Genomic DNA, 17,956 nt, shown 5'->3' with positions numbered 1-17,956 from the left:
AATTTATTTCGATTTCTATCCCGGTTAGATCCACCCTCTTGCCATTCCTATGTTCAACCAGCCGATTTAGCTGGTCTTCTTTACTTATGTACATACAATCTTTTTTTCTTTTTTTTGTCTTAAGTTAATTAAACTACTTTTAATTTAATTTGTCATAATTAAATTACGACTCCTTCCCTGTTCCCATCCCCAAAATTGAGCAGTCTCTGTTGTCACCGTCGCCCTCATCCTCACCCCTTTGGCCCCTCCACCCCAGCCCTGTCGGCTACTTTTTGGACTGACAGTGATTATTTGTATAATTATCAAAAAATGAAGGATAGTTTACCTAATTTCAGTATATGTCGGGTGGTGCTGTTGTTATTTACCTAAAAGTTTTTTTCATAGATCCAAGGGAGAGTGGAAAACCATGATTGCTTCCCAACTCCCATATTATTATGGCTACAACAGGAAGGAACCAATTTTGTTAAGTAAATTCTGTTCATAATTACGCACAACAAAAAATTGTTGATCTAAAACTGAAACTATAACGAACAATTGACACTTTTTCCAAGTTGGATTCACCAGTAAACTCTAGAAATAGGGATCTAACAAAAATGGGATGTACCATTCACCCGGCTCGTAATTACTAAATGTAAAGTGCCAATGAGTTAATTTATTCACTGTACAACATTGAACAAAAAATAGCTACTCCATTATTAATGGCCCAATACATGATTCAAGTATGTTGCTTAGAACTTCCTGCACTTCCCATGAACTGTGCTCGCTCCGAACAAGATCTACTAACGACGGGAATAACTGTGAAATGTACCTCCTGAAACAACCTCTTTCTAGACTACCCAAAATCCTCATCACTGAAAGAACTAAAGGAGTGCGTGCTGCCAATTCTTCCTCTTTGACCGAGCCAGAAGAAAGAGTACTACCTCCTTGTTCTCTGATGGCTTTCCGTCCAAATCCAGCACAATCTAGGTATATCTGCAACACTTCCTCACAAACAGTAACAAGCTCTGCTTCTATGTTATTTTCTTGGGACATAGATGGATTGGTCATGAGCAAATCATGCAAAAAGTTCAAGTAATTCTGGTAACAATCATTTTCGAAGTGAATCAGGGGTGGCTCTGACATCTCTAGGACGGAACATGTCTTCTCTATCTTCAGCAGTAAACTAGTTTCAGAGTTCAATTCACTGGAGCGATTTGCAGTGGACAAAAAGATTTCACGAATAACAGTGAAAGTATCCAGGGACAGAGACTGCACATGCATCTTGCAAAGATCAGCCACTACCTGTGAGCAACAACAAAGACGCCTAGAATGAGATTCATTGCAGTAGTCAAACCAATAAGATGATTAAGCAACTACCATTAAGAAATTTGCACAACTGTCTGAGGGTATGATAAAAAATTGTAACATCTGGACCATCTAAAATACTACAGTTAGAATACATATGGGCTTCGTAATTAAAAATTGTCGTGCTACAGTTCATCATTCCCAGATTATTCCCTTCTCCATATGGTTGCAACTCAAAACATGTTGGACACGTTACTGTCTGCAGTGACAATTCATATGATAACGATGGGAAATGTGCACTTGTAAAAGGGAGGAAGATATACGGCACCTGCATGATGAGTAGTTGCACAGCTATATGGCTTTTCATCCTTGAAACAATATAAGCCACAGTTTGCAGGTTCTCATCCTCAAAATCGTCCACTACATCATTCTGGTAAGCAAAATCAGGCACCTCAATGCGGTTCATGCTTTTCAAGAGCTCTGTCAAACCAGTCAAACTGGATTTAGCAGCCTCCTCCAAACAAAGAAAGATATCTAGCCATTCTTCTGCTGAAAGTTTGCCTCTCAATTCAGCAGCTGAACGGATCAAAGCAGCCGTTCCAGCACTCGACGGACCTTGGGCTGGACTTCTTATGAATCGCACTAATATAGATACTACTTGACGCAGTTGAGGCCTCACCAAATCAAAGAAGTGGACAAATAGATCACTGAGACATTCTACAGCCACTGCATTGGTTTCGGACTCCCAAAGGCTCTCATCTGGTAGTTGGGATCCAGGCTCTGGTGAATAGTGATTATCATCTTTTTCAGGCTCTTCAATATTACATGTAAAACTGAATAATGGGAAGATCGCAGATTCAAAAACACTGGCCCAGAATGGCTGTGGAAAAAGGTGGCCATGGTCCTTCAAGATATTAAAGAGAACTTCCATAGCACATCTTCTAATAGGTGGTCTAGGATCCGATGTCAATCTTGATAACCCTGGAATAATTAAAAGGAAAAATATGTTCAGAAGCTAACCTATAGAGGTGATAGTGAAGCTAACCTATAGAGGTGGTAACAATAGAGACGATACACATTAGACAGCTCTCACCATCTGAAAGTCAAAGTTTCTCAGTTACAATCAAATACCTGAGAGCAAAGGAAACCAGAAATGCGTATGATCATCCTTATCAATGCACTTTTGACCACCGAAAGCGTTGTCCTTCACTGTTGGAGTGTTTAAACTATCACCCTCGCTTTTCTCATTCCAAGCAAGTCCACCATCTGCAAGTTTGACAGCACAGAACCGAACAAAAGCAATAGCATTGAGGCTAACATCGCTGTTGAATCTATTATTTGCGAAGGTGATGAGGCACCTGACACAATGGGTAAAAGTCAATGTTTCCGTCTCAGTTATGTAGGAAAAATATTCTCGCACTATCTTTTCCATGGCTTCAAAGGCCATCAAGACTGTGCTCTTTCTTTCATCAGCTGCAGCAGCTGTGAAAACCTGCAATGGCAAATTCTACATTTGAAGGCAAAATTTGGAAGAGCCAGCAGAAAATGGTCGAGATCTGGTCTAGAAAGTCAGTTCTACACCGAAGCAAATTGTGAACAGAATTGAGACTTTTATCAATCAGTCAGCTTCTGGTCTAATCTATATCTTCTACTGCAAAATCAGCAATCTTAGACAATAAGGATTTCGAGATACAGCAGCACTGGTGGTTAGAATGTGATTTTCAAACAAAAGTTATGGCACTTCCTGGGCTTTGGTTTCTGAGAATCATGATAAAGCTGGGACATACGGCACAAAAGTAAAGAAAAAGTGATTGCACAGGAAAAATAGAGCATGAAAAGTAAAGACAAAGCAACCAAATTCCAAGATCACAAGACAAAATGGGGTGAATTACAATACTAATAAAAAAAGCTTGATGAGTATTTTTAAGTGCAACAATTTCAGTTGTGGTGATACAAATTGTACTAGAACGTAAAGAAGGAAAAATTACCATGAAAACACTCTTCCATCCAGATTTTATGTTACTGAACCGACCGGAGACCATTTGTGAGATACAACGAACTATTAACTCTCTGATTTCTGTGGAAGTACTTTTCTCGATCACAACCACAAATGGTCTCAAAAATTCACTTTGGAAGTTATAGTTTGCCAGTTCTTCTCGCTCTAGAAATTTCATAGTAATCTGTCGCAGCATGTCCATAACAAAGATTGCAACAGAGAGATTTTCTGACAAACCAACTGCTATAAGAAATTCTGAAAGGACACTCCATATACGGGACCACACTAGTCTGATGCGATTCATGTTGTAGTGCCTGAAAAACAGAAGCATTAATTGGTTGTATTTCTCATCCCATAACAATAATTTATAAGAATTGGATCATCAATTAAAATTAAGGAAAGACTCTTACGCAACTTCCACCATCTTTGTGAGACTAAACACACGTGGATCAGTTGGAGACTGCAATTCTAACATGGAAACTTTGCAGAGTGCCTTCACAAAAGGAACAATTGCCTCATTGTTTAACCTTTGGCTATGAGCAAAAATGTGATTCAACTCAAAGTTCCCAATTTGGTCAAGCAAATGCAAGTTTGAAATAAAGTTATTCATCTGCTCTGGAGTAACAAGACCAGAGGAGTAGACTCTAGAGGTGCTATCATAAGAGCCCCCTCGTATGACTGCCACTACAGTTGGATTCTGGAGTGCTTCTTTTTTCTTCAAAGAAGGGTAATTCGAGGATTTCAGTTCGGTTTCAGAATTAGGTGTATTAAGGGAGGATGATTCTGAAAGTGCCCCTTCCCCCAAGAGCTGCAGTTGTTCAAATCGGGATAAACATGTTAAAATATGTTCCCATGCTTCCTGAAGGTAATTCCCATCTTCAATAGCAATTGATATAATAGCCTGTCAAAACAACAGAAAGTCTACCCAATCATTTCTATAAGAGAGGAAAACTATAATTATCTCAAAGAGAAATAACTGCGATAAACACCCCAAATAAGCATCACTAACTACTCAGAACTTCAAATATGAAAGAGAAACTGAACATCCTGCTCTAGATAATAATTTATCATTTTGGTATGCCATTTTAGCAGGAGAAGAAAAACTCATACCTGCATATATTGGGTGATATTTCTGCATATTACGAATTACAAAGAAGAGTAAAACTGAAAGTACCTTAACGGCATCAACATTTTTTTGCTTCATATCTGCAGCACAATGGAGGTAAGTAAACTTAGCCACAGTAGTAACAAAAGCATCTCTCTGGGTCTGCATGCCAATGCTAGCAGTAACATGCACAGCATATCGGAACCCCTGCAAGCACTGAGTAGTAGCTTCCTTATCATCAGTCTGGCCCAGAGTTACGCTGAATGCAGCAAGCATCGGGCCCCAGCAAACTTCAACCATAAACCTCAAAATTGTTGGATCAGCTAAAGCATAATAAATATCCCTGCAGTTGGCAAAGGAAGGAAGGTCGCAAAAAAGTATGCAAAAGGACTGACATTACAGATCATAAACAACCAAGAGCCCCATGTCAAAAAATATGATAGTAAGAGTAGGATCATCTAGATATAACTGCCTGCATTGCATCAGATTACCAGTTTCCACTGACAGATATTCCATATAGGCATTCTATAGAGTGGAACCAAAGACAAAACATTCAAAACAGCAAAAAGCATTGTAACCAAGCAATTCTCTGGAAGCTTGATCTTACTCTGGCTTTAAAGATTTATCCTTAAACTGCTCCTGAATATGCCTTATTAGATATTCATTTGGCCCCAACGGCTTTTCCTCTGTCTGCTTTGTGACCAGATTGAATATACCGTCCAAGCCCAGCAGTGCATTTAGGCTGTTTCCCTGTTTGCTTTGTAGAGCAGAAGATTCTGCGCTCATCTTAATCTCATTATTCACGATGTCATCGTACAGAGTACCCAAATAATCTTCAGGTAGGTCCTTGCCATCATTGATGCCGCGATTATTTTGGATGAAATCAGCCTTGGTCATCTTAAAAGTCAAATCCATTCCCAATATAAGTCAAAGAAGGTGTTAAATTCAACCTTATCATGGTTTAAGACTAAACTAGCAAAGCAATATTAGCATAACATAAGAAAATAAACATAGCATCATAAGAAAAAGAGGAAATAAATAACGGTCCTACTTGAACAATTTTCAGTTTCAATCTTTCCCAATTTACAAGGAGATCAGTTGAGAAAATATGCATCAGATCCAACCTATGCTATTTGGACATGGATTCATCAGACTTCATTATTTGAAGGCTTAAACTGCAAATAATAACATGCTTCCAGAGACAAGATTATGCATTAAGTTAATGATAACAGCTATGATGTGCTAGTAAATAAGGGGGAGAGAAAAAATAGGTAATTTCACTATCAACACATTGATTTCCAATTTGCAATCCAATCACAGTCAATGGTAGTCGGAGATTTGAAGTAAATGAAAAACATTAAAAGGACATGGCATATAGACAATGAAGCAAATGAAATGGTGAGTATAGCAACAGTTACACTCTCAAGGATATCCAGGTCCGGTCTTACATGTATATTTATCTCTATGCAAGCTTTAGAGGCATGAAAAACATTATCTCTCCATCAGGCTCTTAGAAATATTTCATCAGCACATTATCAATATTAACTGCATTTGTTTTTTCCTCCCAGAAATTGATAAGGAACTAGATAAAACAAAGTGACATAGCAAAAGAGAATAATCACAGTTTTAGATAGAAGATGTGAAGTCCAAAAACACACCTTATTTTTTACCATAATATAGTGAGCATCCATGTTAAGCACTAGCACTGAGTAGGCAAGGACATAGGCTGTATCTGCACTGCTGAATGAGCTTGGATTGCATTTACAATAGCGTTCAGCAAATTTTTCCATGATGCGGTCGATTTTTTCTGCTTCTCCAGGTAACCTAAACCCTCTTAATAGGGATCTGATTGCTTCACCAAAGCCCATTTTATCAAAGTTGAATGAATCTACATACGCATGCATAACTTTCATGGGGAATTCCTCTCTTTCACCAAAATAATCACCCATCATACTTTTGTTCAGCCCAGCAATAGTTTTGAGAAAATAAGCCACTTCTTCAGGAGAGCTGCCAACTCTTTTGGTGCTAATTAAGAACTCAATTCCCTTGGAAGGTTTTGTATTGAATAGTGCAATACCTTTCTGCATTTATTCAATGAACACAGTCACTACAGTATACCAGATCATTCTGAAACTTAGAAAGTAGCACTTTTTGTGGCACCAAGATTACAGACTACAGTATTACTGCATTAGCACTCAGAGAACATAGTATATTCTTACTACATTCATGACACAATAATATCCTGAAGGTAAGTTTACCAGTCAAGAAGGCAATTGATGGTGTAACAAAATCTTGATGGCACAGCTACATTGCTTAAAAATGTGTGCATAAGCAAACCTGAATTTCTAATTTATAAGCTCTATGCTGCTCCAATGTTGCAGCATCAGTAAATTCAGAATTTGCTTCTGAGGGCAGCTCACAATCAGAAAAATTTGCATCTTCGCTGAGGTTCATATTTTCTGTCAAGTTTTCATCATTGGAAAATTTTGGAGGATTCGAGCGTTCAACTTTCAGCTGCTGGTCCATCCATGTTCCCAATGACTTGATGATTATAACAAGACACTTTACTGATTCATGACGTACTGTTGTGTCTTGAGCTGGAGACAACGATGTGGTAGAACCAGGAGGTGGACCTAGAGCAGTTTTCAGAAGGCCATTGACAATCCTGCAAATATCTGAGGGAATTAAGGTAGTCTTAATACAACTTTAGAACAAAGCAAAAACTTTGGAAATAGAAATAAGCACAGGAACTGATTATTGTTGAATATGAAGGAGTGCAAGCGGAGAAAGACAACAAAGCTTATTAGAGTCACAAACTTGTTGCTTCTTGAAAGTAAAAAAAGAAAAATTCAGGGAAAATCTAAGATACTTCAATAACTTCGCAGTTCCACTAAGAGCACCAATGAATTAAGGCTACAATCACAACTAGAGTTATTTTAGTGGTCAATGATGGACATGGTATAGTTTACAGTCTTATATGCCAAATAATGTCACTCGAGTTTCAGCATGAATATTAGATTATCAAACTTTCTTTAAGGCTATATTTTTTATGGATTTCCTGAATAAATTCCTAGACATTATTTAGTATTCTGACTCTATGAATATTGAATTCACCAGTCAGATTCAATTGATGGAGTGCTATGACAACTGAGAACAAGATGCTGGGAGATAGATTCTTTATCCTCCTCTTTTTTCCTTCTTTGATTTTTGGCAACAAAAATGAGCGCATCTCTGTCAGATTTGATGTAAAATTTATTAAACCACAATGGCCTAGTATAAGTAGATAGAATCATGAGAAAGATTGTGCAGTAAAGTTTTGAATTCAGGGTTTCATTCCTACCATGGATTTCTAATCAGTTTTGAAAATGAGAAAACAAGAAAAGGTGAATAAACCAACTTTATATGTAGAGAAACTTGTATCCCCGTGAAAACTAATCAAGACAAATTTTGTATTTAAAGATTTTCTCAAGCAAAAATAAAATTGATAATTCATATGAAGAGGCCAATAGAGATAAGTGAAGTCATTCCAATGGTAGAACTATACACAAGGTATGGATATCTAATCTAGTGTCCTAAGATAATAATATGAAGATACTGTAATCGGTACATTTGGTGAAAAAGTAGGAAAAGAGAAAAGTTTCTGGGAAACCAACCCTTATTAACCTTCAAATTTGTTTGAAGCCTCCATCCAGAGATTTCCTATGATTTTTTCCGCATATATTACTAATATGAAAGATCTCCTTATTTCTTTACAATGGATTCTTGCGTCATTTTCTGTAAGATACTACATCATTGCAAGGTACTTAAAATGTATAAAGTGTACGATTCTAATATTCGAAAGAACCCTTTGATAAGCTGATTAGCATCCAATTGTAATGAACACAGAGAAAAGGTATCCAAGGAAAAGGAAAAATAAGAAAACCTAATCCTTGTTACCTTTCATATAGATTTGGAGCCTCCACATCACAGTCATAGTTGACAAAGATATCAATGACGATCTGAGGATCCTGAGAGATCTTCTCCACTAAACTCAGAACAGTCATCTTCTGCAAGAAACTAGGTTGAAGCACATTCTCCAATACACGAATTATTAGCATGGGAAAAAATGTTGCAATCTCTGATTTCAATCCAGATCTAAATTTTGAGACTAAGTTGAAAAATATTGAACAAAGAAGTTGAAAAATAGTCATCACTGATACTGCACTGTTCTTCATCAGTGACAAGCATAGGTACTGCTTGAGTACATTAAGAAACCTGTTAAGAAAACAAACACATTAGCTATTCAGAAATATCAGCTCTACGTATGTACGGGTAAAAGATCATGAAAATGATTATGGCGAAACTAAACAATTTAATGATTCTACTATTTCCTAAAGAGAGGCATTTCAGTTTAAGATTTATATAGTGCAGCACATATTAGGTATGTATACTTAAGCTGAATAGCCATTGTCTTCACCTCAAAACTATAAAGCCAGAGTATGACAACTAGAGGTGAGCCAAAAGCTTGCTTCCCCTTGATATTAACACCTCATGATCCCATAACCTTAACCGGGTGAAATCTCATTCTTTTTTCAGGAGAATCTTTCCTTCCACAGTCTGAAAGGTAATTGGACATACTTAGAGTTTTCCCTGTTTATTATTAGCTAATTCTTGATTCCTTTAGTTATTGTTGGTCAAGAGATTGTACTTGATTAAATTCAGCACATACATGACATGGTTCAATGTAAGTTCCACTGGTTGATTCAACTGCAGACAGCAGAAATTTGTACAACTGAGAACTTGCCTCTCATTGGTGTGCCAGACTGGACCTGCGTTGGCCATGATGACGTTTAGAAGCTCCAAGGAGAGAACTTTCCCCCTCGAAAGGATCCGATCATCAGAATGCTCCTGTGATGAAAATTTCATAGATAATTTGCATAAATTCTTGTAGAGCGTAAAACCATCTTCTCTAAGATCACTCTGACCACTAAAACGAGAAACATTAACAGATTGATTTTTCCTTTCATCATATGAATGTTTTGAATCAGGAGGGCTCTGCTTAGCGTCCACGATCTCATTAATGAAATTCTGAGAGAAGTGTATAGAACTTCCTTCGTTCAGGTTCCTATCAGCAAACTCCAGCAACTCAAATACAACAACATTCTTGAACTCAGCAAGCATGGAATTCTGCTCGACCCTGGTGAAAATAATGATCACCATCTGTGCAAGAACAGACTTAGCACAGATCTGAAGGGTGCCACTTTTGCCACCCAGGTAAATGTTGTAGCAGGTTTTGACAATGTATACAAGGCAATCACCCCGGATGTAGACGGAGGGCGATCGGACAGCTGAAAGAAGGACCTCGAGCACAGCTAGCTCAATGGCCTCGTCGCCGAGATTGGAGCATTTGCAAACGGTGTCAACGAGGCGGTAAATAAGAGAAGAGCTTTCTTGGATCTCACATCCGCGGATGATGCCGAAAGAAAAGAGTCGGAAGGCACAATCGAGGGCAGGCTCCACAACCTTAGGGGAGCGGGATTCGAGGGCCATAATGAGGGGCTGAAGCAAGAAGTCAGCATCGGAAGAAGAGAGGCCGTAGAGTGGGGAGCAAGAGCCGGGATCGGAGGCATCATCGGTCAAAGACTCGAGCTTGTCGAGGACAGATTTACAGGCGGAAACGAGATGGGAATGTTTCCTCCAGGCTACATTTTTGATGATCTTGTCAAGGGAAGGACCAAGCACCCAACCACAGCGGGAAGCCCCACCGAGGGTTTGCGACGTTGACATCGAATATCTATATAATATCTATATATCTACTGCAGCCCTCCCTCCATTCGTCGCTGGCTGGCTGGCGGGCTTCGCCGGCTTGTGATATTACAAATTAGTGGTGTTGTGTTTTTGGTGGTCTCTTTAATTATTATTAAGAGGACAAAGAAAAGAGGAAGAAGGACCTAACAGCAATCAATGTTTGAAATGGAATGTGGTGGATATTAAACATCACCACCTCTATCAGTGGCAGTGGCAGAGGCAGTGGAAAGCGGTGGCTGGCGACAGACTTGTAACAAGAAAATTACGGATCCGGCGGTTTGCTTTATTTGCATGCAACATCTCCTCCTCCACCTCCTCCTCCTTTTCCTTTTTAAAGTAACAAATATATTATTGTTATTTTTATTCATCACCAACGGAACAAAGGCCAAATGCCAAAACAAGGCACAGTTAAATAAATAAGACCGAATTTCACCTTGACCATCTCAAGTCATCTCTCAAATTACCAAAAATACGCCTTCAACGTTTGAATTATTAAGAAATTGTAACATTGCATGGCTAACTGCATGGCTAAAATAACATACGATACCAGTACTTCCAGAATAAGGATTCATCAAATATTATATAATTATAAATAAACTCATGTGAGTATCTTTAATATTTATTTTCGTATAATAAATAAATTTCACTTTTATTAAAAATACACAACATTTTTTGGAATAAAAAAAAAAAAGAGAAAAATGATCGCATGCATGCAACCACAATACTCGACGCACACGCGCACAATTGCACACAATCTTTAACAATTTTGGAAATAAATCCAAGCATCCATGCTAATTGCTAATTAATTTCCAAAAAGCACCATTTTCCATAAAACATAATATTCCAATACAACCTAAAAAGAAGCCCAAACATAGGGCAGGAATTGGTTACATTCTCAGTAACAAGAATGATAGCAAACAAGTATTGCGTACATTTCCGTAAAATTAAAATGCTGCTCAACGGATTTCGGATCACAAAATATTTATACAAGTAAAGATCCCCATTTCTCCCGAAAACGGAACCCACTATCGAAATCTAGGCTACAGATCTCCAACTGCTCTAAACATGGAGACACGCAACTCTACCACCTGCTTCTGTAAAAGGCAATTGAGGCAAAACCATCTTATCCATTACTTCCCACTGGGAAAGGGAGTGAGAAGGGAGGAAAGCATGACAAAGGCAGGCCAATTTCAATTAGACACAGGAACAGCTTCAGCAGACTCCACGGCAGGATTATCCTTACCAAACGATTCCCATTCGATTTCTCGAAGCATTTTGAACCTCTCATCCAATGTAACAAACCCAGATCTAGGTGCTACCACTCCACATCTTCCAGCTTTATAGACCAGAAGTAAACCTGCTCCCATATCAGGACCATGGAGCTTTCCCGTCAGCAAAACTCGAAGAGGCATGAAGAGAGATTTTCCCTGGATTGCAAACTGCAATGAATACAAATAGATATACAAAGAAAAATAAGTTTAATCTTTCGTCAAGAAAACCAACCTTGCGTTTCAGTGATTTGCCAAAGCTCTTCACCCACTTCTGCCACCCAGCACTACCTTCTTCAAGTGCACTACTTAAGTCTCCACTGTCATATGCAGCTAGCAAATTCGCAGCGACTTCTGACAACTTATCTTCTAATACAGGCTTACCTTCCGGACTGTAATCAATCGAGGACAATTCTTTATACCGTATCATTTATCCCTTAACGGCACAAATAATCACCACGGTTTCTGTTCTATCTTTATCAGTAGTATAAGCTTGATTACCATGACTAGCTAAAGAGCATGCTTTCCATAAAGCCACTGTACCAACCAACCAATCAATGTTCTGATCTATAGAATACTCCATTAAAGCAGTGTGATATATGCTGTGCAGGAGCATTTGCTTTAAAAAATTTTCTGAAAATTTAGGTTATAACAGCACTATTTTGCATGATTTGTTCAATATAAATGCATGTTACTGATTGCCCTATACAACACCCTGAATAAATTTCCTCTAAACCACCGTAAAATGGCTCCAAAGATGATCTTACTTTTCATAAAGGAACTTTAAAATCTCAAATCAAAGGAACTAAAAGTGAGACAACTGATATGATCCAAAACAAACAAGCAACTGTCTATCATGGATTTCAAAGTACCTGGAGAGTGTTGAATATAAGGGATACGACAGTAGGCTTGAAAGAGCATTGTCAGCATCTGTTATCAAGTCAATCCCATCCTTCAGCAGCTGGACAGCCTCCTGGTCATAGGAATTGATGACGGCATATTACCATCATTACCAAATTGCAATAGAAAGACAAATTATTACAAGAGTTTTATATGAATGATTTGATAATGGTCATTGTCATGTAGTCAGCCACTTAAGATGGGAAGAATACTATACAAGCTCAAAGAAATCATCTCTCTTCTGGAAACTTGAAGCATGCCCAAATCAAATTTCTAATATGAGGCATGACATATAGGACCATCTAGACGGTGTTACCGAGAAAAGTGGTGGTTTATGAAATAAGATGGAAAAGCAAGCTATACTTGTATAAAGCTCCCCTCTGACTCCATGACCATGCCAGTGCTTTTCCAACGCTCACCAATAAGCTTGGTTAGTTCTTCTGATGGAAGGGATCTCAAATGTTGTCCATTCATCCACCTTGCATTATCACGAAGTACAATTTGAGGGAACCAGCAAAAAGAATCCACTGATATTAACAATCATTTGAAAGAATACAACAAATGAGATTACTAACATAAAGGTTACAGCAAACATAACCAGCAATTCCACAAAGATGCTAATAGTTATATTCTACGCACAAGATACAACAAACTATTCAGTATATCTTGGCTAAGAGATCCACAATTACCTTAACTTGGCAGAATCAAAAACAGCTCCACTTTTATTGACACGCTCAATTTTGAACTTATCAACTGCAAAACAAGTTGGAAGTTTTGATATCATGACAATGATGACTTTAAAGCACTTAAATTGCAAGAAACATCACATAAACAAGTCTTCCATAGGGAGACTAACTAACCAAGCTGGTCAAGGGTAAAAAATTCATTCTCGGTACCATCACCCCAGCCCAATAATGCGAGATAGTTCACCATTGCTTGAGGCAGAAAACCCATCTCCTTGAACTATCAGGAAAGTTTCAATGCATAGATGTGAATCCAGGGAAAAAGAGTACGTAAAATGAACAGCAAAATGACAAAAAGTAATTGTGTTCATTGAAACTCAGTTACAGATTGATGGTTGAACAAGTCTATCCAAACTGGGGAAAAATAAAACAGATAATGCAATAATCGTTTACCTGACCCACTGAAGTTGCCCCATGCCGTTTTGACAGTTTGCTCCTATCAGGTGCAAGAATCAAAGAAACATGTGCAAATCTAGGCATTGGGAATCCCAGAGCCTGGTTTCAGAAAATATTTCTAGTTTTATTAGGCTTATCCACGTGCCAAGAGATATATCTTGAAGATTAGAATTTTCTACTCAACCAATAAACTACATCCAACTTCACAGAACAATGAAAAGAATAAAATAAACAGAAAACAGATACCAGTGTTACCTTATATATCAAAGCTTGCCTCAAAGTATTTGGCAAGTGTTCCTCTGCTCTGCTATACAAATTCCAGTTACAACACCAACATAGACAATGAAAAACAACAATGTAAGTAGCATTTGCATTAGCATACTGTACTCACCTTATAACATGTGATATAGCCATGGTAGCATCATCGACAGTTACACAAAAATTGTAAACAGGTTGCCCATTGCTTCTCATAATCACAAAATCTCCGAGTGTGTCAAAACTCCAACTTACCTTCATAACACTATCAAGCAAGTTAGCACCAAATTAAAGGTAGGACGCATACCTATGCAACAAGGCACAAATATAAAGTAAGTAGCTGATACGTTCAATAACCAGTCTTACATAGGCTAATGATGAACATACTATCATGATTCCAGAAGTTCATGTATTCTCAAATTTCCATTCTTATGACACAACTGCAACAGCCATCTAAAATTATTTTGTATAACATAAATTTCTCTGTTGGTGGGAAGGGGCAACTATTTATACCTGAGATACAGTACCAACTTCACAAAAAGGTGAGCTCATTTTGTGGGGATGCAAGTTTGAAATAATACGGAAATATAAAATTCACATCACTTCACATTTCTGTGACTCAGACAAATCTAATGTGCAGAACCAGTGATAAAACAGACCACTGTCCTGCAACCGCCGGCAGCTGAAATAATCCAACAAAATGGAGGTTTAATACAAGGTACTTGTTTCAAAATGCTTCTACTAATTGGCAAGATTCATTTCAAAAGTATATATAGATACCCCATCTATGTCTCTATTATACTACTAACTGAAGTGTTAATCTTATATGTGTTTATTCCGAATTTGGAAAGTCATTGATGTTCTTTACTAATTTCGGTCATAACAAAATTTAAGATCCAGGAAAAATTCTCCTTAGCCAGGCCCTACAGTCAGTAGTTTGATTCCTTTGTACATCAAAAATAAGAAATAATACAAGCACTGAAAAGTAAAACAAATGTTTCAGGGCACCCCTTCTAGACTTAATTGCAGATTATCAAAAAACAATATTGGCATTATTTCCATTCTTCTTCACAGTAGCAGGCACTACCTGGATGCACTTTGAAAGTTTGCAAAGGGACTTCTCTGAATCTGCAAAAGATAAATGTTCTAATCCAGCTTCGCACCCTGGCTTATCTATGACCTATTTGGGTCTGCCTAAATTATTTTCTGTTACAACATGCATGCTTATCTCCAGAAGAAGATAGCTTCGGCTTATGAACACAATATTACACGCACTGGACCACTAGCTGAGCTAACATTGATAAGTGTATACCTCACCACGGATGAGATCGTGGATTGTCAAACTTCCTGTCGTAGGAACTCTAAATCGATAAGTATAAGGTGTCCCTTTTTCCAGCTCCTCTTGCACTTCCATCTCTGTTGCATTGGCCCACTTGCCACTGTACACAGGAGGGAGCTGCTTCAGTTTCGCAATCTCCTTCATCTTTTCCAGCTCCTGGCACAATGGTTATAGATTTAGCCCACCAAATACAAGAAAAATGATCAGTCTGAAAGACAAAACGTAAGAAGGACCTATGAAATAAGATTGAACAATAAACCAATTCAAAAGGATGTTATAAGATTTAATATGGGCTTGCAGTGGCACTCAGTAAGTGATCTGTACAACTACAATAAATTCAAAAGCATGGAAACCAGAGGCTCTGATGAGTGTACAGGGATAACTAAGAGTCATGAAGTGAGACTCAAGAGTGTACTTTACTTTCCAGAAATGGAGTATACTAAATCAACAACTGTCATGTGCTACTAGAAACTTGGCATAAAACTACTGAAAAACTAAACATCAATAAGGCAAACATGGTAGACCTCACTCGTTGCTAGCGATGCATGTCACTACATTCCCTGGCAGAATACAGAATGATTCAAGCACCTTACGATTTATAGTTGGAAAAGAGAAAAGGGAAGTGCTTTGAAAATTAAACAATCAAAAGAGAAGGCTAAGATTACCTCGTTTGAGCAGAAACAGCGATAAACATGACCAGCTTGCAGGAGTTTCTCGGCATACTGCTTGTAAAGGGCGTTTCTTTCAGACTGCCGGTAGGGACCATAATCCCCACCAACACCGGGGCCTATATATCAATCCCATGACACTTAAATAGTAAAAATGTGAACAACTAAATAACCCTGATAGATAGCAAAATAGAAGCAAATCTCAACAACTATCGGGTTAAACAAAAAACTATTTCAATTGTTTGATATGCGATGGAAGACTAAAAGAAGGGAGGGGCAACCTTCATCCCAATCTAGACCAAGCCAGGAAAGATCACGAAGCAAAGCGTCTTCTGACTCCTTAGTGGATCTTTCTAAGTCGGTGTCTTCAATTCGGAGCACAAATTTGCCGCCTTTAGACCTGGCGAACAAGTAGTTGAAGAGTGCAGTGCGCGCACCCCCGACATGGAGATTCCCGGTAGGAGAAGGTGCGAAGCGCACTCGAATTGACTCTGTGGACGAGTGCGGCGACGAGGATGATGCTGAAACTCTAAAGCTTCGAAACACTCTGCCACGGAAAAGCAGCATCGACGGAGCCATCTCTGGAACTCCCAGAACCTTGATTCCAAGAGCTGGCGCCCCAACTAGACAACCCATTTCGAGGGAGGAAATGGGGTGGAATGATTTCTTCTTCTTTTTCCTTGGGCAGAAAGAAAGTGGAGCAGCTGAGAAGATGAGGTTCGTCCGGAGTTGGCGTGGGGTGGGTGGGTGGGCCTGTTTCGGAGCTTGAGCCCATTTGAGTTTTCTGCTCAACGCAAGGCTGCTGATGGGGTTTCCTATAATCGTTACACAAGAATAAGTTTGTTCTTCATTGTTTTTTGAATTTATATACTGAATTCATTTTTAAGGAGTATTTTATTACTTTGTGTTGAAGTAGTTAATAAATTCACAAATTTTCCGGTGCCATAAAAATATTGATTAACATATCAAATACTGAGATATTAAACAGATATGCTCTTCTAAAATATTTCATTTGATTTTTGGTGAGTATATAGTTTGAGATTTTACGTAATAATCCATTTCGTTATTCATGTTATTATTAGTTTCCTTTTGTATTTATTTTTTAGAAAAACTACTTGAATTCTCTTAAAATATTTTTTTTTTATATAAACTACCAAGGTAACTTATTAATACACAAACCTTTAATAAGATGCGTTTTCTTTTTTAATATAAGGTTGACAAGATAAAATCTTAAAATTAAAATATTTTTTTCTATAAAGAATAAATTGTATAAGGGAGGTTCAAGTAACTTTTCGATGAATTCATGATTATAATCGATTAATATTCGTATTTATGGTACTAGTATTAAAAAAAAAGCACATCCCACTCATAGATGTAAGTTAAAAAAACATGATAATATCAAACCTTAAATATCTATAGCAATATAATTATTTATTTCTTTCAAATGATCATCGTTATTTTTTAATCATCAATCTACTATTACTTTTATTTCATGTTTTGCATGCATGTTTATCACTTGCTCTACTTTTTATTTTTCACGCATGTTTATCACTTGCTTCACTCTTTATATTGTATTAGTTTTTTTTTTTTTTTTAAATCGTAGGTGTCAATATTGTTGGAAATGACTAAATCTCTTACTCATTTTTAGCCAAATATTGTGCATAATTTAACAAACATATCCATCGGTAATTTTTTTGTAGTAGGTAGAGATTCCAACTTTCTCAAGCATTACACATCTATAACTAGCCCCAGCCCCTATGCATTTCATACACACCAAAAATTGAGCCTCTTCTCTTCTAGCTCTTTCCTCTTTTTTCACTCCTAAGTGTTAATTTTGTTCGTTGTTTCAAGTTTTCTTCCACGAGTGTGCGTGTAAAAAAGTAATAACTGTGTTAACCTTGGGGAGCGATCGATTTATACTAATGGCACCATGATAGTATCGAAATTTTACTTTCAAGGCAGTGGTTTTTCACGACACAGTCTTTCATTTTTTTCAACAGTTGAAAGCGAAATCATATTATCAAGTACATCAACAACAGATTCCTTCTTTTCCAACATCTTTGGAATTTTCTATTTTGTGAATTTTTAAGTTTTGATGTGCGGACTTTAGCCTTTTCCATATGTTTGCTTCTGTAGATGGCTGATTGCTGTATTTTCGTCCTATTTCTTGTTCGTGGTTGGGCTTGGTGGGGGTTCAGGTTTTTGGGTATGGTAG

The 17,956-nt window shown here is 37.7% G+C and overlaps 2 protein-coding genes across 3 annotated transcripts; both read right to left on the bottom strand.

The window, feature by feature from the left end:
* Positions 1-585: 585 nt before the first annotated feature.
* LOC105169874 (brefeldin A-inhibited guanine nucleotide-exchange protein 1) lies at positions 586-10,520 on the bottom strand. Of its 2 annotated transcripts, XM_011090428.3 has the most exons (11): positions 9,169-10,520; positions 8,322-8,639; positions 6,723-7,050; positions 6,044-6,466; positions 4,993-5,282; positions 4,455-4,728; positions 3,691-4,181; positions 3,273-3,594; positions 2,416-2,776; positions 1,613-2,265; positions 586-1,281 (listed from the first exon to the last, which is right to left on the bottom strand). In XM_011090428.3, exons 1-11 carry the CDS (start codon positions 10,149-10,151, stop codon positions 685-687), a joined length of 5,040 nt encoding a protein of 1,679 aa, XP_011088730.1. In that variant the 5' UTR covers positions 10,152-10,520; the 3' UTR covers positions 586-684. The 2 variants fall into 2 exon arrangements, with proteins under 2 accessions (XP_011088730.1, XP_020551290.1); XM_020695631.2 differs by lacking the exon at positions 9,169-10,520 and having other exon boundaries at positions 6,723-7,060; positions 8,322-8,509.
* Positions 10,521-10,978: 458 nt separating this feature from the next.
* Positions 10,979-16,499, bottom strand: ERS (glutamate tRNA synthetase). The gene is made up of 12 exons (XM_011090427.3): positions 16,023-16,499; positions 15,739-15,860; positions 15,047-15,229; positions 13,871-13,989; positions 13,735-13,783; positions 13,477-13,578; positions 13,201-13,303; positions 13,030-13,093; positions 12,704-12,818; positions 12,313-12,413; positions 11,676-11,832; positions 10,979-11,599 (listed from the first exon to the last, which is right to left on the bottom strand). The coding sequence occupies exons 1-12, from the start codon at positions 16,375-16,377 to the stop codon at positions 11,363-11,365; spliced, it is 1,707 nt and encodes a 568-aa protein (XP_011088729.1). The 5' UTR covers positions 16,378-16,499; the 3' UTR covers positions 10,979-11,362.
* Between the last annotated feature and the right edge of the window lie 1,457 nt (positions 16,500-17,956).

The sequence above is a fragment of the Sesamum indicum genome, linkage group LG8 (assembly GCF_026168435.1).
Source record: "Sesamum indicum cultivar Baizhima isolate 11 linkage group LG8, ASM2616843v1, whole genome shotgun sequence".
NCBI lineage: Eukaryota > Viridiplantae > Streptophyta > Magnoliopsida > Lamiales > Pedaliaceae > Sesamum > Sesamum indicum.
This window is presented reverse-complemented; position numbering and strand designations above follow the sequence as displayed.

Coding starts and splice junctions, on each gene's coding strand:
- LOC105169874 (XM_011090428.3), bottom strand. CDS start 10,151: ATGTCAACGTCGCAAACCCTCGGTGGGGCTTCCCGCTGTGGTTGGGTG. Junction 8,640..9,168: donor GTCTGGCACACCAATGAGAG/GCAAGTTCTCAG, acceptor TTTTCTTAACAG/GTTTCTTAATGTACTCAAGC. Junction 4,729..4,992: donor GATAAATCTTTAAAGCCAGA/GTAAGATCAAGC, acceptor TGCCAACTGCAG/GGATATTTATTATGCTTTAG.
- ERS (XM_011090427.3), bottom strand. CDS start 16,377: ATGGGTTGTCTAGTTGGGGCGCCAGCTCTTGGAATCAAGGTTCTGGGA. Junction 12,414..12,703: donor CAGAGGGGAGCTTTATACAA/GTATAGCTTGCT, acceptor TCCTATGACCAG/GAGGCTGTCCAGCTGCTGAA. Junction 11,833..12,312: donor TTATATTCAACACTCTCCAG/GTACTTTGAAAT, acceptor GATTGATTACAG/TCCGGAAGGTAAGCCTGTAT.